Genomic DNA, 23204 nt, shown 5'->3' on the forward strand with positions numbered 1-23204 from the left:
GGGATAAGCAATAGTTCCATTAGCATATAGGGTAGGTGTATTATGATTTTTTTCTCCATAAGTGCTCTTTTTGTCTGAGCTGGCGTTTTAACAATCCAAGAGCGAGATCAAACCAATGTTCTCCTCTTCTATTAGAATCAGTAGTTGTAACCAATATAGGACGAGCCAATTGGGAGTAAACTTCTGAAATAGTGTTGTTCCATAAGGAAGTCTGCTCCAGACTATTATTCATAAAAGTATCCTCCAAAAGGGGAAAAGCTTGTAATCCTTGTCATCCTATTTAAATTTCTACATTGTTGTAGACAATCTTTGGGCATTTTTGCAACATTATAAAGATTTATTTGGCAGAAAAGCAAAAAAATGATCTGTCCAGAGGGAGAATAAATAGTCATATCTGAATAATATGAAGAACTAAATAAGATCATGTCTAGGGTGTGTTGGGGAGTTAATAGTTGAAGAAGGTGTAGGTCTTGAATGAAATCTGTCGTGTACTCTGATTGGGGGTTGTCAAGGTGTATATTAAAGTCACAAAGGAAGAGGAGTGAGATACAACAAATGAAGATTCCAAAATATTAAAGCAATCCAGTGGAGGTGGTGGAGACAAAGACTATACAATAAAAGCCTAGAACAGGCACCTGGGATCTCCTAGGGAGAGGAGGAGATAGTGGATGCTGCGGGTGGCCAGACTGAATGGGCTATTCAGCCTTTATCTGCTGTCATGTTTTATATTTCTATGATGTGCAATTACATGCTTTTACAGAATCAATTGAGGAGTGGGGAGATGTGGTCAGTGTTTGAGTCCTGGTTTATAGTTTATTTTATTTACTATACCACCTTTCCTATTAATATAAAAAGCAGTTTACAATATCACACACACACACTCACCTTAAACTGTATAAAGTACTTGGTTCACACTTTCCAAATGAATCACATTTGCTAATTATCGCTAGTGCCCTGTTAGTGTCCAGACAGCTTCTGTCCAACAACGGGCCTATCAATGACTGCAACTGGCCTGTGCTTGGTCAGTGAGCACAGTTATAGGGATAGACATGCAGAAAATACTGTCCAGTGGAGCCGTGAACTACAAATGCATGTAGAAGTACAAAAAGAGAAGTATAAAAATAGCTGTATGCATGACACGTTGCATTGTACTTTGGCAAAGCAGAATATTCAAAGAATGGTATAAGCAAGTGGGCAAGAGTGGGTTCTTCCTCTGTCCCTCTCCAGTAGTCATAAGTCAGATCTGTGTTATCTCAGAGCAAATCAGCTCTCATGATTGATGGCATGAAAGATTGTTGCCAAAAGAATCAATTAGGGTAAAAAAAAAAGTCCATGTGCAAGTGTATTTTCAAAGCAATTAGACTTACAAAATTCCATAGTAACCTATGGAACTTTGTAAGTCTAAGTGCTTTGAAAATGAGCTCCATATTATCCATAGCACAGAGTCTCTCTGAAGCAGCATAACAAGAGGTGCATCTGGAATTCAGTGTTGTGACTTTGGTAAAGAGTTTACACTGATAATGGCTGTCTGTAGGTACCAAGTCTCACAAACGGGCACAGCAGGGAATAAACACAGTTAGTTAGTGGACTGATGGGTAGAGACTTTCCTGACTTCCTCTTTGCAGCACATACAGGTAGGAAAAAAGGCCCAGTGTTTGCGGCAGCGGCCGTTTTTGCCAATCACCAGGGCCCTTTTTACCGCAGCAGATTAAAAAAAACTGAAAATCGACATGGCCATGTGATAAAATTACCTTTACCACATGGCCATGCAGGGGGGAGCACTTACCGCTACTTGCTGAGGTGGCAGTAAGGGCTCCCATGGTAACCCGGCAGGTTAGCGTCACACTAATAATTACAGAAAAAAATTACAGAAAAAATTTCCATAGCGCCGGAGATGGCGCACGCTCAAGACGGAACTACCGCCGGATAACCATGTTGTCCAGCGGTAGTTCTGGGTTGCTGTGCAGCAACCCTTTAGTAAAAGGGCTCCTATGTTTCCTGCTGTCCTTGGAGAACACCTACTACAATCCATACATATATAACAGCATATTAATAATATGCCAAACTATATGCCCCTCTTTGAACAGAGAAAGTGATACGCCTACATGTAGCCACATAACAACCTGATAGAGAAACTGAATTTATGTGGCTACTTTGTGTTTGAAAATTGGATTGCTTTGTGTGGGCTTGAAAGAACACAAGTAGCCGAGCACTTAGTCGCAGTACTGAAAATTTACCATACAGTGCTGTAGAGGCAAAAGCCATTTTCCCTGGAGGGAGGGAGCCTCTTCCATCACTCAACAGTGAACCCTAATGGCCAGGCTTAGAGTGTAAGGGTACTAGGTTCCAAAGAGAGCTGAGCAGGAGAAACCCCAAAGGAAGACATTAAAAAAAGGTTTAATTTATAATGAAAAGAAAAGAGATTTGAGAAATCAAAGAGTGCATAAAATACATGTGAATCCCTAGTAACACATTTTACTTCTTTATTTTCTTTTCAGAAAGAAGGCATCAAGCTTTATCAAGACTTGAAGACGCTGTTGTATGCGTCCACCAGTAAGTACCCAAAGCCAGCACTAATGCGGTGTGAGCTTTAGGGAGAGGATTAAAAAGAGGTTATTGGAGGCTGTTCTGGTGGCTCAGTGGCAATGCCATGTGCTATAGAAATGCTAAGTAGTAGTAGTAGTGCTGTCATGCGCAGTCACTGGGGTCTGTTTTCGGGCACAGCTTCTGCTTCTTAGTGGGAGATGGTTGGGTTGGTGGATGATTGAGGATGGTTGGGGTGGTGGATGGTTCACGGGCCCTGTAGAGGGAGGGAGGAGTACTACCACCATTCAGCGATGACTCTTATTGACGTTCTGATTCCCAGCCAATGACCATCACTACAATGGCTGGACTAAGGTAAGGTTATCAAAATAGGGAAAACAATCCAGGTAGTTGTGAATATTAAGTACAATTACTGCAGTAGAATTCAGTTTTAAAAGGAGGACCATGATAAAATGAGGAAATTAGTTAGGAACATATTAGAACGGGTGACTACAAGACTTAGACATGTATTTATATAATCTATATTCTGCTGAATCCAGTTAAATGGTATACAAGAAAGAGTACAATTAAAAAAAACATCCTACCATCTAAAAACAAATAAACACACAACTTATACATAACAACCTAACCATAACAGGGTACATCATAGCTGATCAACATGCAGACTTTTGTGTATTGTGTGGGGTGTGTAGAAAGAGGGTAATTTTTCCGCAGGGTGTCTAGGAAGGTGCATATGATACGCCTGCTTTACAAAGGCAACATATGTGTCTATGGCACTTGTTTTTGAAGCATATGGATGCCCCAAAATCTGAAATGGACACCCATGCAGAGCTGATCTTAGGCAAGGGCGACAGGAGCGGTCGCACAGGGCCACACGCCTTCAGGGGCCCCGCGGCACTTCCTGTCGCTCCCTGTCATATCGTCGCTCAGCTGCTTTCCTTCCAGCCGCCCTGTGTTTAAAAAGTCGCAGTGGTGGCAGCAGCAGCGAAAAAGCAGGTTAGCCTTTAAGCCTTCCCCTTCTCTCTCAGCGTGCCCTGATGCAATTTCCTGTTTCCAGTTTCTGCGAAGGCAGCACAGTGCACGCTGAGAAAGAAGGGGAAGGCTTAAAGGCTAGAAGCAAGCCTGCTTTTTCGCTGCCGCCGCCACCACTACAACTTTTTAAACGCAGGGCGGCTGGAACAAAAGCAGCTGAAGAAAACTGAGGGCACAGATGGGGCTGGGGTATAACGGGTTGGGACCTGAAACTCAGGGGCTGAAAAGGGGGGTAAATTAAGTTGGGGGCTTGGACGGGTGAGTCACAGGACATGGAGGGGAGGGCAGAGGAGAATCGCTGGACATGGATGGGATGGGAGGGGAGGGGATGGGATTGGAGGGCAGGGGACAAAGGAGAATCACTGGATGTGGATGAGAGGGGAGGACGGGGCAAAGGAGAATCGCTGGGCATGGATGGGTGGGGAGGGCAGGGGAGAGAGGAGAATTGCTGGACATGGATGGATGGAGGGTAGGGCAGGAGAAATGCTGAACATGGATGGAGGTGAGGGAAGACAGGAAGGAGATGCACATGGATGGAGGGGAGGGGTGGAGAGGGCAGGGGACAGAGGAAAATCACTGGATGTGAATGAGAGGGGAGGACAGGGGGGCAAAGGAGAATCACTGGACATAGGACATAGATGGGAGTTTAGGGCAGAGGAGAATTGCTGGACATGGATGGGTAGGGAGGGCAAGGGAGAGAGGAGAGTTGCTATGGATGGATGGAGGGGAGGGCAGGAGAAATGCTGGACATGGGCAAGTCACTTAACCCTCCATTGCCCCATGTAAGCCGCATTGAGCCTGCCATGAGTGGGAAAAGCGCGGGGTACAAATGTAACAAAAAAATGTGAGGGAAGACAGGAAGGAGATGCACATGGATGGAAGGGAGAGGAGAAATTCTGCATACGGATGGAGGAGAGGGGAGAGTTGAAATGATGGATATGGATGGTGGGGAGGGAAGAGAGGGGACATGAGATGAAGTGAGATGAACATGGATGGAGGGGAGGAGAGAGAGGAGAAATGCTGGAAAAGATGGAGGAGAGGGAAGAGAAACATATCTTGTCAACAAGGGGCGGGGTGGGGCTAGGTGGGGGTGGGGCTCGGGGGCCCAGTGACTGGTCTGCACAGGACCCTGCAGTTGCTAAGACCGGCCCTGCACCCATATGCTTGAAACATCCAAATCCCAATTTTGCCAAGGTAGGATTTGGACATCTGGCACTGTCATTTATCCAAATAGCAAAGGAGCATGTTGTGGATGTGTTTTGGGCAGGATTAGGGAGGGTCCAAAATAAGGGCATCTAATAGTGATTACCGAAGGGGAAGAAACAACCTTCTTTGTTAAACTGTTCAGTGCTGCGTAACCCTAGTAGCGCTCTAGAAATGTTAAGAAGTAGTAGTAGTAGTAGACCTGTTTCAGGCACGTCCAGGGTACAAAAAGGTGTTCTGATTGAGCAGCTGTCCACTACAGGAGTTAAGGCATGACACCCCTTTAATCCCCCAGTCATTGCTGTCCCCCTTCCTAATACTACTACTACTACTTAACATTTCTAAAGCGCTACTAGGGTTACGCAGCGCTGTACAATTTAACATAGAGGGACAGACCCTGCTCAAAGAGCTTACAATCTAATAGACAAGTTAACGGTCAGTCCCAAAGTGAAGCTAAAGGGATACCAGACTCAATGACAGCTTTTGCTATTATATGCATTCTTAACAGAGCAGGAAGCAAGTACTAGTGGTTAGTACAGTGAACTTTAAACCGAAGGACCCAGGTTCAATCCCACTTTTTTTCCACTGTAAGCCCTCCAGGAACAGAAAAACTCTTACTGTACCTAAAAGCAAAAGCCACCTGCAAGCCTGAAGGCTATTGAAGTAGTGTACATTCCGGTACAGTAGGTATTTTTCTGTTTCTGGAGGGCTCACAATTACAAAATAAAAGAGTTAATGTTGGATTTGAACCAGGGTCCTTTGGTTTCCAGTCCACTGTACTAACCACTAAGCTGCCCCTCTGCTCTACATGGATGTCTGTGTGGTCATGCTGCCATACAGACGTCCATGTCCCTTGTTCCCCCCCCCCCCCCCCTTCTTAATTTGGATGCTCCAGTTTGTAAAATGGCTGTTCATGCTGGATGTCTCCAGCACATGGATGTTCATCTCACATATTTTCAAACAGGAAATCTCAACATATTTACTGTTTGAAAATATATGTGAGATGGACGTCCATTTCAGAAGTTCTGATGTGGACATCCTTATTCTGACTTGGATGTCCTTTCAAAAATGCCCTTCAATGTGTCTTTATAGGAGGATGATCGAAACATTGATATTCAGTACCAGGGCCTGGATAGTTGCCAGCATTGAATATTTGAGCATAAATCAGTGCATGGCTCTCAGTGTTTGAAACAAATGCTGACCTCTGCTGGCTGAATATTGGGTGGGGGAGAGGGTAATTGAATTCTGTGCTTCAGCCTTTACTAAAGAGGATGTTCTTTGAAGCAAATCACCCTGAAATGAGAAGATATATTAGAGTACATTGAAAAGATAAATAGTGGCAATCACCAGGACCTGATGGTATTTATCCTAAAGTTATGAAAGAACTCATATATGAAATTGCAGGCCTACTTCTGATACGTTACATATTTAATTAAAATCTGACACTGTACATGAAGTGCTGAGGGTAGCTAATATAGAACCAGTTTTCCAAAGAGGCTCCAGAAGTGATTCAAGAAACTACAGATCATTGAACGTGACATTGGTACCAGGCAAAATGATAGAAACTGTAGTTAAGAAAAGAATTACTGACTATATGGATAGACATGCATTAATGTGGAAGAGCCAATATGGATCTAGATAAGGGAAGGCTTGTCTTATCAATCTATTAGACTTTTTTGAAAATGTAAATAAATATTTGGATAAGGTTGAGCATGTCAATAGAGAGAGTTGTATAACAGGCCATCTAACTTGTACAGTAGGTAGGCACATAGTTACATCAGTTGTCAAAGGGAACGATCTTGGCTGTAGAGAGGGAGAAGTGGGATAGGTGGTAGGATGGGGGAGGAGCATAGGGCAGAGCAGAGGCAGGATGAGGAGCGATGTGGCAGTTTTTTCTCTTTCAAGAAGTTGTCAACTGTATGAAATAGGACTATTTTCCCTATCTGGATTTCATGTGAAGGGTTACCACCAGGGGTGTGCTGGTAAATTTTTAACAACAGGCTCTTTCTCCAGACATAGCCAGCTCTGCAGTTGGAAGGGCCAGGGGTGGCCGGGTGGAGGGGGTGGGGGGAGCAACACTTGCCTCTCTCTCCTCCCTCCCTTTGTGTGGGCAGGCTAGGCATACCTTTGCTGGCAACCAATAAATGGACTGCCACCACTCCCAAGGTCTTGCTCTGAGCAACATGCTGAAACTTCTCACACATGCTGGAGAAGTCCCAGCCTGCTGCTCAGAGCTGGAAACAAAGAGCGGGGAGCAGCAGCAGTCTATTTACTTGGCTGGCAGGGCTCAGCATCCCCACCAGCAAAGTAAAAGAGAATTCAGCAGGGGTCCCAAGCCTACATTTTGGGAGCCAGTTGTTAAAGTAGCCATGGAGGGCCTTACTTTAACAACCGGCTCCCAAAATTCTTAAAAACTTAACAACCGGCTCTTGCGAGCCTGTGAGAGCCTGCTCCAGCACACCACTGGTTACCACCAAGGAAAAGGACCTTGGAGTTATTGTGGATAATACATTGAAATCCTCAACTCAACATGCAGCAGTGGTCAAAGAAGCAAACAGAAGGTTAGGAACTATTTGGAAAGGGGTATAAAACGAAAGTAGGAATAGAAGAATACTTCTGGTTCAATCTATGGTGTGACTGCACCTCTAGTAATATGTGCAATTCTGGGCCTCATCAGGGCTGGCTTCACCATTAGACAGACTAAGTGGTCGCCCAATGCAGCAAGTTATGGGGATGGCAAAGAGCAGCTGCCGTCGAAGCAAAACAATAGGTCCCAATTCAAAGAAGTGTTGGTGCTGTCAGAACTATTTTTCTTTTACTGTACCTACAGTTCAAAGGTGCCACCCCTAGGTGTTCACCTAGTTTGCCTAATGGTTAAGCCAGCCCTGAAGCTGGGTTTGGACAAGTTTTTGAGCACAGGTCCATTAATAAGTATTAGTTAAACAAACTTAAGTGTCCACATCACTTATTTCTGGGAGTGAACAACGTTTATGTTTATTAATTTTAATATACCACTTAAACTAAATACCCTCATAATAAAAACAATACACTGATATCATACTATGGAATGCCAATAAGCAATACGAAAGCCTATCTCAAACAAAGACTACATTCATTCCACCCATAGTATCTACACTAAATTATTAAATCAATAAAATTTTATACAAGCTACCAGTCATATTTCCAATATGGAACAGATTTTTCTATTGAGATCTCCTGGGTACTTTTCAAGTTACTGAGACTGGCCACTACCAGGGAAAGGATGCTGGGTTCAGTGGACCTTTGGTTCAGCCCAGCATGGCAATCCTTATCTTCTCAGGTTATCAATAGAAATCAAACAAAATAAAACATGGAAAAGAAAATAAGATGATACCTTTTTTATTGGACATAACTTAATACATTCTGATTAGCTTTCGAAGGTTGCCCTTCTTCCTCAGATCGGAACCTTCGAAAGCTAATCAAGAAATGTATTAAGTTATGTCCAATAAAAAAGGTATCATCTTATTTTCTTTTCCATGTTTTATTTTGTTTGATTTCTATTGATAACCTTTAAGAGTGGACTAACACGGCTACCACACCTCTCTACTTATCTTCTCAGAAATACATGAAAAACAAAAGTAGACCAGACAGACAGGAAATATAGAGAGGAGGGTAGTAAGAGTTACATATTAGTTCTAGGCATTTTCCAAACTTTGCCATTGTCATTTCTGCTTTTTAAGCTTTCTGTCTATTCGCGAACCACCACAAGTCATGCCTGGGTCACCCGCTTAAAGTTCTGTTTGCAGTTGTTCATGTCTAATTGACCAGTGCCTGTCTGGGCATCTTATTTAAAAGAGGACCACATTAGACTCCTGATTCTGTAAAGATTGCCGGAAATTGTGTGCGCAAATTTAGGTATGATCCCGATTTGCACGTGAAGTTTAATTGTTATGTGCCTAAAATTTACCCATGGTCCCCCAAAAAAAGAGCTCAGAAAGGGCGTTTCAGGGTGGAATGGGGGTGGAGTTTTTAGTTACACATATAATTTACAGAAGGAAGACCCCTTCTCGCAAAATTTAGGTGCAGGGATTTGCATCACGTTTTCATTGGTGCAATGGTAGTGCCTCAATTTATGCGGAACGATAATGATTCTATAAACTGCGCCTAACTTTAGGAGCAGCTTATAGAATACTGCTTAAGCGAGGGTTTTTCGATGCTGATATTTAGGCACCATATATAGAATTTACCTTTATATCTACCAACTCAATGTGATTCTTGAGAATGAATGTATTGAAGCTTTGGTACAGCGAGTTTGTTTGTCCTAATACCAGTGCTGGATTTAACTTTTAAGTGCCCACAACTGCCATTGTCCAGATCCTCCCCTTGATCCCCTCTCACCTGCAGCTCTGCTATTACCACACAGTAGCAGCATGGTTGGGAAAAAAAATCTAGCACAAGGCCTGCTTCTCTTAGTGCTCTGACAAGCCTTGAGGTGCCCTGCTCCCTCTTTCTGCATGAGTTTCCCATAACTAAAGAAGCCCGCGTGAATGGCCAGGGCGCCACAGGGGCCTGTCAGAGAACTATGATCCCACACTGGATTTTTACTTTCACCTTTCTACTGCTGCTGCCGGGAAAGGTCAGAAAAGCAACAGCAGGTCCAAAAGGAGATAGTAGCAATGCCCTGGTGCCCATGAAAATTTGTTGCTGGAGGCATTTGCACAAGCTTGCCTAATAGTGGTATGTTACAAAGATGAGACGATGAATTTAAGAGAAATCAGTGGGTAGAGAGTCCTGACCACTGCTCTGTAATCCCCTGTGTCATTTCTTCTTTTTCTAGGAATGCATCAATCCTCCAAGGAATTATCCAAAACACTGCAGGAAATCTTCCAGCCATACTGGGATATAACTGATGACCTGAAATCCATCGTGGAGGTACAAAACAGGGATGAGCACTTGGGCCTTAATAGACAGAGGAAGTTTGGCCAGGGTTGGCCTAACCATTAGACAGACTAGGTGGCCACCTAGGGCAGCAGCTTCTAGAGGAGGAACAAAAAGCAGCTGCCCTCAAAGCAAAATAAACAGCCACACAAATTCCAAGAACCATCAATGCAGCCATTAATCTGCAAAACAAAGTTTCATATTTAAAAGCATGAAGGTTTGCCTAGGGCATCCAATACTCTTGCAGCAGCTCTGAGTTTGGCTAGAAAAATAAAAGAGAGATAACCATGTAGGGCAGTGGTTCCCAAACTGGTCCAGGAGGCACCCCACCTACTATTCAATACTCTCCCCAAAAAAGGTATACAGGTAAAATTCACCAATCATCACTTCCGGTGGAGCCATGAGGTAGGGCAGACACTGAATAACACTGCTCCTCGCCTCCCTTTCAAAAGCTTGCATAAAACATGGATTTTTGCCCTAATTCACTCAGCTAATTACCAGAAACACTTTCTGGTGAGCCACTGATTGTTTCATCTGCCCACATGGCTACAAAATCTTTGCGAAAAGAGCAGGACAAGGGCTGACTCTTGAAGAATAAGATGGTGCTGAGTTCCGTCCCACTGAGCCCCTCTGTTAGCTTGGAGTGGACTGCGGAAATAATCTCTGAAGTAAAGGTGGCTGTTGAAGCTGCTATTGATAAAATGTTGCAGCAGTTTTTTGATAAAATCGATGATGCTCACAAGCGCATTGATGGTATAGGCCTGGAACTGGATGAGGGGCAGCAGCGGACTGGAGTGGTGGAGGATTCCTTGCACTGGGTGGAGACCAAACAAAGCACCTGGGATAAGCAATTGCACGCCCTTACTGACAAGGTTGAAGATTTGGAAAACAGGGCTAGGCAGATAATCTGCATTTGGTGGGCATTCTAGAGCTCATTCAGGAAAGGGACCTGTTGAACTATCTAGAGACCTGGATTCCCCAAAACTTACAATTGAGTAATCAGCATGGCCCGTTCCGTATTGTGTGGGTCCATCACATGGGGCTCAAGGACCTGACATGGCCAGACCACGTGTGGTGATCCTGCGTATGCTAACTTCACTCACAAAGTGGAAATCCTTCGTGCCTTGTGAGCTGAAAAGATATTGCATGTGGATAATCACAAGATTTTGTGTTTTCAGGACTATTCGGTGGCAGTTGCAGCCTGCCGCCGAGAATTCAGCTCGTTGTGCTCAGCACTATATAAACATCAAGTCTGTTTTGCACTTCTCATCTAGCCCGCCTCTGGGTGTGCATGAGAATTGTACTGCTTTTTATGACACCCTTGCAGAGGCGCAGGCCTTTTGGACTCGGTGGTTTGGGGAGGTAGTCCAACTTCCCCATCTGACTTGAGCGTTGAGCTTCTAGGTGCTTGCTGGATAATATTTCATCATTTCATTTTGTTGGGATGGAGTTTGAGATGCCATCATTTTGCCCTTTCTCCTGGCCTTTTGGACTTTTATTTGACTGTTGCAGGGCACTATGTAGTGACTATTGGAAAAGACATTATGTGTAAGCCTGCTGCCAGTTTCATAGGCCATTGTTCTGTTGCTTTTTTTGAGGAACTTTGTGTTCTATTTGGTCTATGTATCTTTGATTGATGGATGTGGATATATGCTTAGGGGTGATGTGTCAGTGGGGTGTTGTGTGCGAGTGTTGTATGGAATGGGAATGGGATAGACATTCATGGGGGAGTCTTGTGTGGGGGTATGAGTGAGAAAGGAAACTTGGGGTTTGGGGTAGGGGCGAGAGGGTTGGTTTAAGGGTGTGCTTCAGGTGTGTTTGGTTAATTGCTACTGAGTGTCATCTGGGGCCTCTGTGGTTTGTGGAGCGGTGGGATTGACCTGGTGAGGGCTTGGCATTGGGTCCCCTTTAATAGTATTGTTTCCTTTTTTTGGAAAAACGTACTATGGTTATACTGGGGGATCCCCCTTGAGAGTTTGTTCTTGGAATGAGGTGGTTATTAATTCACCCATCAAGAGAACAAAAGTTTGCAAGAGTTAAATAAAGAAGGTGTTCATATGGTTTGCCTTCAGGAAACCCATCTTAATGATGGGGAACATCAAAAGTTGAAGTACAGCTGGGTTGTTACTGTGCAGTATTCTTCTGGTACTACCCATAGTGCCGGGGTGGCAATTTTGATCAGTAAATTTGTTCCCAGACAGATTTATAAGGTGCTTGTGGGGTGGTAGGGTTAGATATGTGTTGGTCCACTTGATTGTTCACAATACAGAGTTGATCATACTCAATGTTTACACCTGTTCCTTATAATTTGGGGGGACTTAATATTGCAATGGATCCTTCATAGATTGGTTGGAGGGAGGGGGCCATGCAGAGCTTAGAGCCAGACAAGGTTTACAACATTTTTGCAAGGTTTTAGATTTGGTAGACCCCTGGCGGATTCTTCACCGTTTAGACAAAGATTTTACTCATGTTGCCAGGGCACACTCGATCATGTCCCACATAGACTGTATTTTTGTGACATCCCTTCATTTTTACCAGGTATTAGATGCGGCCATAGATCTTCACACTTCATCTGATCATTCCTTAATTCGATTGGCCTTGCAAGGAGTCTTGAGCGAGTGACTACCTAATGTCTGGCGCTTCCCATCCCATCTGTATTGGGACTCCAATTGGATGAAGTGTATGGCTTTTGCTACTGATATGTTGTATGTCCTCACTCATCCACTGTGCTCATTGTCTTGGCTTCTGCACTTGGTGCATTCCCATGGCAGAGTTTCTGGTTTGTCACTTAACCTTGCTAAGTCTGAGGCCATGGCCAAGGGAGGGTACCAATATGCTGACTGGGGGGATGACTGTCCATTGCAGAAGGTGCACCATAAACTGAAATATTTGGGGGTTTATTTGACTAGTAAAGTGACAGATGCCTACCGGGAAAATTATACCATATTACTTCAAAAAATCTTTAGATGTTTTTGCTCTGTGGACTCTTTACCATTGTCCCCTTATTGGGTGTACAGCTTTATATAAGATGGTGTATTTCCAAAATGGTTATATGTTTTATAGACCTTCCCAATATATTTAAACTAACTGTGATGTGGCTCTTTTTCAGAAACGTTTGGCTAAGTTTGCTGTGGACTGGACTTCTAAAAGGCCTAATCTCCCTATAACAGCTATCTTTGCCCTTTTGGTCAGGGAGGCTTGAACTTACCTGATCTGAGATGGTATAATGTGGCTTGTATTGTGAGACATTTAGTGGACTGGATTGAAAGGGATTTTATTATTTTACTCCTACTGTTAAGGGATTTAATATTTTACTCCTACTGTTTTGGAACAACAGTTGGTCTGCATCCACCCACTTGCTGTACTAGCTTCATAAAAAGCATCCCACATGAGTAATGACAGCTGCAGCACATTCTATTTTAAAAACTTTGTGCCAAGACTGGAAGTGGTTTTGTAAACAAATAAAACTTCCTTCCACTTCTACTATGCTACTTCCTCTCTAGGGTAACAGAGATTTGGACCCTGATGCGACAAAGTTTTACTTACAGTGCTGGTCCCCAGCATGGGTTAAACTATGTTTGTCATTTGTGACTGATGAAGGGGCCATGAAATCTTTTGAGCAGCTTCAGCTACTGACTGGCTGGCATATCGACAAGTGCAACATTATGTTAGAACCCTGGACATATCTATGCTGAATGAAGATGCAGTGGATCTGCTTTCTGAAACTTTACTTTTGGCTCAAACACTAAGGCAGGTTATCACTTTACCAGTTTCCGCTGTGTAGCTTGGCACTGGAGCCGACTCTGTGGGTGCTGTGGGTGCATGAGCACCTCCAATATTGAGAAAATTCCTTGTATGTGTCCAGGGAGGGGTCATTTCCATTGGGCTTAGCACCCCCAATAATTTTGAAAAGTTGGCTCCTATGTAGCTTGGCACCTGCCTAGGACTAGCAACTTCGGACAGTGTTTGGGATATGGACCTACGAGTTGAGAAGCAGGTTACAGGGGATGGTCTTTGATTGCTCATAATACATTTGAAGTGCCTGGCTCACTCTACATGCTTTCAGGAACAACAGTATAAATTTCTGCTTCACCTGTATATTTCTCCCCATCAGGCGTATTTGGCTCAGCTGGCGTGTATGGCCAAGTGTCCACGATGTAGAGATGAACCAGCCATGTTGGTGCATATGTTTTGGACCTGTGTATTGATAAAACCTTGATGGCTATGGGTGCTGAATTATCTGTCTATGATCTTGAGTAGACACCTGCCTCTTCGAGTGATCGAACGATCACTGTTTTCAAATTTTGTTGCTTTGGGCCTTATCTTCTTTTACACAAAGCCTTCTTCTTGTCCAGAAAGTGCATCTTGATGTGCTAGCGGCCAGCATGATGCTGCCCCTTCAGTGACTCTCTGGAGGAATGAACTCTTTCATCTGATGAAAATGGAGAGATTGGATATTGGACGGAGATCTCCTAGGGCATGGAAACTCTTCCAACAGGTTTGGTCCCCGGTGTGGGATCATTTGCCTCCATCGTACTCATAGTATCTGCTGAACTTGTAATCTGCAGCACTGAACTTTTGGGGGAGAGGGTGAGAGTGGTTGTTGGTTTTAGGGTTCGATCACTGTGAAGAATCAACACAAATGATTTGAACTGTTTGGTTTGGGGGAGGGGGTTATGGGAGGTGTAAAAATTGAAAAATCACCACGTTGTATTGACTTTTGGAGTGTTTTTGATGTTTTATTGTGGTTATAATAAAGATTAATAAAAAAAAATATTCACTAGTCATCAATTGCTTGTTCAACCAAAGTGATACATATCAATTATGCACAGCATAGGCATCCATCTAATGAGAAGGGAAGGAAAAATCCTCAGAATCATACCTCCGCTATATAGTGTGAGTGGTAAGGATTTAAAGGAATATTCATGAGAGATTGGCTTGCAGTGGTAGGCAGTACATGCAAATCTCTCTCATGAATATTCATTGTGGATATCCTGAAAACTTGACTGGCTGGGGTGCCTCCAGAACAGCTTGGGAATCAATGATGTAGGGGCGTCGATATTCAGCAGTGATCAGCGTTTTGCTGGCTGCCACTGGCGCCAAACTGAAATTCAGTGCTGGGCCATGTCAAGACACTGGCATTCAATTTCTGAGTTTGCAGATCCAGCTAACATAGAGCTGATTAAGGACAATATTTGGTACTTAACCAGCTATGGGAACATCCCTACAATAGCCAGTTTTGAGTTTGTCACTAACTGGTTACTTTCAGCGGCACCAGCCAGTTAAGTGCCGCTGAAAATGACTGGTTAGCCCTGAAAAAGCCTGATTTTATCCATTTCTAGCCAGTTAAATCGCATTAACTATCGACCCCGTAGTCTCATTCCTTCTAACGAGTACTGGATGCTAGAAAGAAAGGGACAAGCTTATAACACAGGCACTAACATTTGCATGCTCATTACACACATACATGCTTAGAACAGGCTTGGCCAACCTACAGCCCACAGGCCAGAACCCAGCCCGTCAAGCGCTGCTATCTGGTCCGCACCTGGCTGGCTTCAGCTGCATCAAAAGTGCCTAACTTCAGCTTCCCTGCTGCAAGTCTGGCTCTCTTAGAGCTTGAGCCGCGTGGTGCAGGAAGTTCGGGAGCTCTCACAGTTTCAAGTCATCAGTGGTACGTGCCTTAGGTTGAGTTTCTGTTTATCTTTCCCCTGCAGAACAATGACCTCCTTTGGAAAGATTATGAGGAGAAGCTCTCGGATCAGGCAGTGACAATCATGCAGAACTATCTGGACCAGTTTCATGAAGTTAAGGTGTGGCCTGACATTGTGAACCCAACATAGGGTTTCTACATGTGATCCCTCTGCTCCTGGTGGTAAAGCTGCCAAGTTACCCATTCCAGGAGGGAGACTTTTTAGCCAGTCCTGGATTTCTGCCAACCTCATCCTGGTACATTATTGGACCTGCAGCAGTGATTTCAAAGGATCAAATCATGGACTACAAATACTATGTTGCTTAGGGATGTAAGTTTAAACCAAGGACTGGCCAAAAAGTCTCTCTCCTGCAATGGGTAACATGACAGCTGTGTGGTGGTCACAGTTTATTCTGAATTATACATTCTACTTTTTCTTCCTTACTGAGCCCCTCTCCTCCCATCCCACTCAGTTCCCTTTAAGGGGCCATCCTGCATGGCTCTACTCTTTATTTCCCTCTGTCTGTCTCTCATAAAAGAGTCAAGAAACAAAACAAAAAGCACCAAGGGCCTTAAAGAAAAGGGAAGTTAGAGTCTTTAATCATATACGTTGATGAAACAATGATTAAATGGACCCAACACGGTCCGTGTTTCGGCGCCCAGTGCCTGCGTCAGGGGTCGCAAGAAACAGCTGACAACATGTGGCAGCATTGTAAGAACAATACAATTTTGAGAAATAATGTACTGCAACATCGTGTGATCCCATTCACACAAAATGGAAAGATATTTGGATGAACAAACGCAGCCCTTCAGTCGTGGACTGCGTTTGTTCCTCCAAATATCTTTCTATTTTGTGTGAATGGGATCATACAACATTGCAGTACATTACTTCTCAAAACTGTATTGTTCTTACAATGCTGCCGCATGTTGTCAGCTGTTTCTTGCGACCCCTGACGCAGGCGCTGGGCGCCGAAACACGGACCGTGTCGGGTCCATTTAAGCATTGTTTCATCAACGTATATGATTAAAGACTCTAACTTCCCTTTTTTTGAAGGCCCTTGGTGCTTTTTGTTTTGTTTCTTGGCTTTTTGGTGCTTTGCTCCCCCTCTCTCTGTTAGTCTCATAAAAGAGTCATCATGTCTGTAAAGTTATTTTGCATTCATGTACAGGGGGAGAGAGAGTTTAGTGCTGTACCTTCCTCTATAGCTTATGTTTCATCTTACCTTTGGTCTGCTTGACCAATTATGTGATTTGGCTATCACTTTCACAGGAGCGTATCGCCAAACGTGCCCGGAAGCTGGTGGACTATGACATTGCCAGACACAATCTGGAGGCTCTGCAGAATGCCAAGAAGAAAGATGAAATCAAAATCATCAAGGTAAATGTCCTGGTACATGCCTCTGGCTAAATACATACCTGTAGGTCCAAGTGCTCTTTTGCAGAGATGCCCATTTCCAGGCTGGAGATTTTGGGACAGTCCTGGAGTTCTGATCACCTTATCCTGTTGCATTATGGGTCTTGCAACACTGATTTCAGCACTACAAATCCCACACTGCTTTGGGATATAAATTCAAAACTAGGACTTGCCAAGAAGTTGCCAGCCTGGAACTGAGTAAACTTGGTATCTCTGCCTTTGGTGCCCAAGACTGAGTAATAAGTATTTATCCAGAGGGAAATGTAATTAGTTAAAAATGCACCAATGTAGCTGGTTAGAGATGAGTCTTAATGAGGTGCTGTGAACTAGGGTTCCTTCCTTCCGTACTAGCCCAGGAGGCAGGACAATCCTGATTTTTAAGAAATTGCCTTATGTCTTACTTAAGCAGGAAGAGGATAGATCACGGTCCTGTTTTTAGCTTGGCAGTACACCAGAAAAAAAATGTGACTGTACCCCAGGGTGGGGTAATTTATATTGTGCGTTACACCTCCAAGGATTCATTTTGAAATGTTGGCAACTTGTGATTGGACCCTCCCCAGGTGCACAAAAATATACAAAGGTAGAGCAATTAAAACAAAAAGGCATACAGTCCATGACAAACAAAGTAAGATGATAGTAAAAATGCTCAAACTTGCTCAGTGTCAATATCTCTTAATCTCCTTTGTTGTGTGATGTCACTTCTGCATCTCTCAGCTGCCGCTCTCCTCCTTTCTCCTGCAGAAGGCTTTTGCACCCTCTCTGCTCCTCCCTGTTGCAGGGACCATTAGCAGCCCCTTAACCTCCTCCTCTGTACCCCTTAGTGCTTGGTGAGCTGTGAAGTGTAGGGCCAGATATATACTCTGACCTCCCCTCCTTGCTCCTGCTTTCAAAGTGCACAGTCACTCTGTATCATGCAAGTCCCTTCTCCTCTTTCTGGGATTTAATGGTCCTCTCCTTTCACCACGAGTTCAGCCTCTCTGGACTAGACAAGTAGGATGCACCCAGGGCTTGGGTCCTACCTCCTGTCACTAGGGTCTTCAGCAAGCACCTGCACTACCCTTCTGTTCCATTCCTTCGCCCTGTTCTGGATATTGACCTAGCTGCAGTCTTACTCTTCCTAGTTCTCCTGGCAATGGGATCTTCCTTTCTCCTTATTTAAAAGGGTGATTCTGTAACAGTGGGCCTGGGTGGGGCTTATTCTGAAAAGGACAATGGAAGCCTGTTTTCTTTTATGCAGTTAGGTGAAAGCTTACTGTAGAGCTGGTGTAAACCCTCAGCTTGAATGCCGAAGATATGAGCGTCATTTATAGTAAAGTGACACGTGTGGGAGTCTTGCCCAGACTCTGCCTATGTGCACCCCTCCCTATAAAATACACACTGGGCTAGATTCAATAAATGGTGCCTAAAGAATCAGCACCAAAAGCCCCCACTTAAGCAGTATTCTATAAGCCATGCGTAACGTTTGGTGTGGTTTATAGCGGAGAGGTTGCGTATGAATTTAGTTGCTGCCATTTGCACCATAATTTACATGCGAAACACCGTTATTCTATAATTACACGTGTAACTCAAAATGCCCATGACCCTCCTATTTCCACTCATAAATTTATGTGTGTTAGTCCCAATTAAATCTATTGCCAATAACTGCTTGTTAAAAAGCCAATTATTGGCACTAGTTGGCTCATTATTCTATTAAATTGCAAGTGTAAATTGGGGACCACAATTTTTGATGACATATACAGAATCAGGGGGACTGTATAAAATATGTGTATATTTACAGACTAGTGCTTAGGTGGATTTTGGCATTTATGTTTCAATTTACTGTTTTCAAGTTTACCTCATTTATTGTACTTAGTTTATTCTTGGTTATTTTACTATTGTTATGCTGTTAACAAAATTGTAAGTTTTATGTTAAACTGTACCTGCTGTGCACCGCCTTGGGTGAATCTCTTCATAAAGGTGGTTAATAAATCTCAATCAATCAATCAATAAATAAATGTATGTGCTTATGTCCACACATACATGCCTATATATCAGTATTCTAATCATTTACATGCATAAATGTTTGCACCTACTGCATGGTTACTGGGATCCCTGTATGGGAAGGAAGGAAGACCCAGGACACACCCTTTTACCCAACCAGCCCACCCCTTCGTTCCTCTGCAGCAGGGGCCCCAAATGTTTCTCCTGTTACTGCAAGGACAGCACATTGTGGCGTCCTGCTACAGACACACATAAAAAACACTACCACAAAGCCTACAGAACTTGCACCTAGATTGAAGGCGAGCACATTGGGCTATGGCGCCTGAAAAATCTGCGCAGAATAAATGTCCACCTAAGTGTATTCTATAAGCGGTGCCTACATTTAGGCATGCTATAGAGAATATGCTTACTTGATATCCCAGTGCCTAGAAGTATGCGCATCCATATATACCAAGGGAAGCATGGCGTAAATACCGACACATAGATTTAGGTGCACAGGGGCATATTCTATAACAGTGTGTGTAAATTTGAGAACACGTACAAAATGTCCATTTCCCAGCCTATAACCACGCCCCTTTTTGGCTCCGCACATTAGAATTTAGACACTGTGCATTACAGAATAAGCTTAACAAGTTAAGCAAATAAATTCTAATTATTCCCAATTATTGCTCATTAAGACCTGTTAAAAATGCTGATTGGCTTGTTAAGCCAATTAAGTTACATTTGTTGTTATAGAATATGCTTGTATTTCAGCACGGAATGCTAAGCATGATATATAGAAGCTTTGCCCTTGGTCCATTCTAACTCCTCTCCTGAGCAAGTAGATACTGGCTTGCAACAGGCGTACTTTTAGGCATGACCTCAATTTATAAAGAGACTTTTCATACATAAAATAGAATTGTACATGCAGATAATCACCCCCAAAATGTATTGTTAATTCAAAAAATATCACTGTATATTGTACTTTTTGTTTTCTTTTGATTTAATAACCTTCTATTTTTGTCTCTCTGCAAACACATCATAAAAGCCTAACAAAAAGGTAGTGAGTAATAAAGGGCAGTGTTGGCTCGATTCGTAAAATGGGGAAGGGTGCAAAAATGAGCAGCATGAAACAACAAAGGACCTTATTCTAAAAGGATGGAACTCATTGTGTGCCTAAAGAAAAATATCTTTTATGGAATAAGGCCTGAAATAATCCTCATGTAGCTTCTGCTGCTGAAAACTTCCAATTATTCTGGCTTTTCCACCATCGTGTCAGCACACTGCACACTCACAATGAAGATGGAAATGGAGAAGGGGTTCTCAACCTAGACCTAGTCGGGACACATCGTCATTCAGGTTTTCAGGATATCCACAGTGAATCTGCATGAGCTAGATTTGCATATACTGGAGGTAGTGCATGCAAATTTGTCTCATGCATATTCATTGAACAGGCCAGGCTATCAACCCAAACAATGATCCAATTTTCAAATATTTAAACAAAAATCATTGACAATCTCTACAAATTATTATTCCTTTATTACAATAAATTACACTTTAAAATGAATTTTTTTTAAATTGTCTAGTCTAACCATAAACCTTATCTCTCATTAAACTTATGTGATATAATACAATGATCTGATCTAGACAATCAGCACATTTCAGACTCACTGGGACTTACAGTCCAACCCACCCTCCCCTCACCCACCCACCCCAGGGTTTAACCAGTCATATATAGACAAGCCAAAAATCATTAACTTTACTCCTCAGTCACATACAGGCAATCTTGCCGACTGTTAACCCTATCATAGTACACCTGTTCATACCCATTTCAACCAATCAAGATGACTTTTATTCTTTGTAATAATTGTGGTGCGGAAGAAAAAGCAATGATGGTGGAACAAAAAGATATGAAGATGCCCAAAGAGAAAAGACACCCCCAAAGCACTAATGTTGAAACCCATACCAGGAAACTGTTGGTACTAGGGGATTCCATTATCAGAGGCATTAACTTTGAAACACAGTTCAAGGGGCCATGCAAAGTGAAATGCCTTCCAGGCTCCTCAGCTACCAGGAGTACCAAGCAAATAATCTCTATAATCAGAGAAGAAACTAAGGAGTCAAACACTGATATTGTTATTCACCTGGGAACAAATGACTTGTCCAGTAATACCCCACTTGCCATGCAGAGAGCTTTTCAGGAGCTGGGAGAGGGGTTAAAACCTTTGATACAAACAATAGCTTTCTCTGAAGTACTACCTACCTTTGGAAAGGAAGAGAAAAGATTGCGAAGTACTGAAAATTTCAATAGCTGGCTCAAAGCCTGGTGTCACAAAGAAGGTTTTAGGTACATAGAAGGATGGGGCAATACATGGAAAAACAAAAGACTATATTGTAATGATGGGCTGCATCTCACTGTGGCAGGAAAAAAAAGTGCTTGGGGAGAAATTCAGACAATATGCTTGTAGGCATTTAAACTAGATGGCGGGGGTGGCATATGGAGTCAGGTCACGTCAAGTGATCATCCTCAGCTAAAGACAAGATGTGACACTAGAAAAGAAAGCAATGAAAACAACAATCTTAGTAAATCACTTCTTATCAACACAGCAGAAAGTGAGACTAAACAAAAAACTAAACAGAAGACAAAAATGCCACTGAAATGTAGATGGAAAGCGATGATCACAAATGCTCGCAGTCTAAGCAACAAAGTTCATGACCTGCAAGCCCTGATGTTAGAGGCAGACTTAGACGTTGTTGCAATCATGGAGACATGCTTCAATGATTCCCATGAATGGGATGCAAACATACCAGGCTATAATCTATTTAGGAAGGATAGAGATGGTCATAAAGGTGGAGGAGTAACTCTGTATGTGATTAATGATATCGCAGCGATTGAAATGACAAGGGCCTGAGGAAAGGAAGAAGCGATATGAATCACCTTAAAAAGAGATGATGGAACCTCTGTCCACATGGGTGTTGTCTACAGGCCTCCGACACAATTGGAGGAACTAGATAAAGATCTGGTCACAGTTGGGAAAGAAAAGAGAGGTGCTGTTGCTGGGAGATTTCAATCTGCCAGATGTGGGTTGGAAAGTTCCATCTGTGGAATCGGAAAGAAGTAGAAAGATCATGGATGCTTTTCAAAGTGCTCTACTCAAATGGTGATGGAACCCATGAGAGAGGAAGCAACGCTGGATCTGGTGCTCACAAATGGGGATAGTGTGTCAAATGTCTGAGTGGGTGCCCATTTGCGCAGCAGTGACCATCAAACAGTTTGGTTTGATGTAACAGCTGAAGTTGGGGGCAGCCACTCAAAACTCAAAAGTCCTGGATTTTAAGCATGCTGACTTTAGTAAAATGGGGGAATACCTGAGGAAGGAGCAGATGGGCTGGGGGAACATACGAGAAGTGGAAGGGCAGTGGACCAGGCTGAAAGAAGCTATAAATATGGCCACAAACATTTATGTAAGGAGAGCAAATAAAAGCAAGAGAAAAGGGAAACCGATATGGTTCTCCAAGCAAGTGGCTGAGAAAATAAAGACTAAAGAGTTGGCGTTCATGAAATACAGAAAAACTCAAGAAGAGGAACACGGAGAGGAATACCAGATGAAAAGAAGCCAAGAGAGAGATACGTCTGGCAAAAGCGCAAGCAGAAGAACAAATGCCTAGAAATGTAAAGAGGGGCGACAAAAATTTCTTCAGGTATATTAGTGAAAGGAGGAAGACTAAAAATGGAATTGTGAGACTGAAAGATGCTGCAAACCGCTATGTGGATAATGATGAAGGAAAAGCAAATTTGCTAAATAAATACTTTTGTCCTGTTTTCACTGAAGAAAATCCTGGAGAAGGACCACGATTGATTGGTAAAAGTACATTTGAGAATGGAGCGGATATAGCACCATTCACGGAAGCGAGTGTGTATGAACAACTTGAAAATCTAAAGGTGGACAAAGCCATAGGACTGGATGGGATCCACCCCAGGATATTGAGGGAGCTCAGAGAGGTTCTGGCGGGTCCTCTTAAAGATTTGTTTAATAAATCCTTGGAGACGGGAGAGGTTCCGTGGGATTGGAGAACAGCGGATGTGGTCCCTCTTCACAAAAGTGGTGATAGGGAAGAAGCTGGAAACTACAGGCCGGTAAGCCTCACTTCGGTTATTGAAAAGTAATGGAAGCGATGCTGAAAGGATAGTGAAATTCCTGGAAGCCAATAAGTTGCAAGATCCGAGACAACATGGTTTTACCAAACGAATCTCATTGAATTCTTTGACTGGGTGACCGGAGAACTGAATCAGGAACGTGCTATAGATGTAATCTACTTAGATTTCAGCAAAGCTTTTGACACGGTTCCCCACAGGCGGCTCTTGAATAAAGTTGACAGTCTGAAGATAGGGCCCAAAGTGGTGAAATGGATTAGGAACTGGTTGACGGACAGACGCCAGAGGGT

At 43.2% G+C, this 23204-nt stretch overlaps 1 protein-coding gene across 1 annotated transcript in view; it reads left to right on the forward strand.

Moving 5' to 3' along the window:
• BIN2 (bridging integrator 2) overlaps positions 1 to 23204 on the forward strand; it is a 96608-nt gene that overhangs the window by 18829 nt on the left and 54575 nt on the right. Inside the window, exons 3-6 of the mRNA XM_030198278.1 lie at positions 2499 to 2553; positions 9596 to 9690; positions 15411 to 15506; positions 16656 to 16763. Coding sequence (XP_030054138.1) covers positions 2499 to 2553; positions 9596 to 9690; positions 15411 to 15506; positions 16656 to 16763 — 354 coding nt within the window. The remainder of the gene's footprint in view (positions 1 to 2498; positions 2554 to 9595; positions 9691 to 15410; positions 15507 to 16655; positions 16764 to 23204) is intronic.

The sequence above is a fragment of the Microcaecilia unicolor genome, chromosome 3, assembly GCF_901765095.1.
Source record: "Microcaecilia unicolor chromosome 3, aMicUni1.1, whole genome shotgun sequence".
Classification (NCBI taxonomy): domain Eukaryota; kingdom Metazoa; phylum Chordata; class Amphibia; order Gymnophiona; family Siphonopidae; genus Microcaecilia; species Microcaecilia unicolor.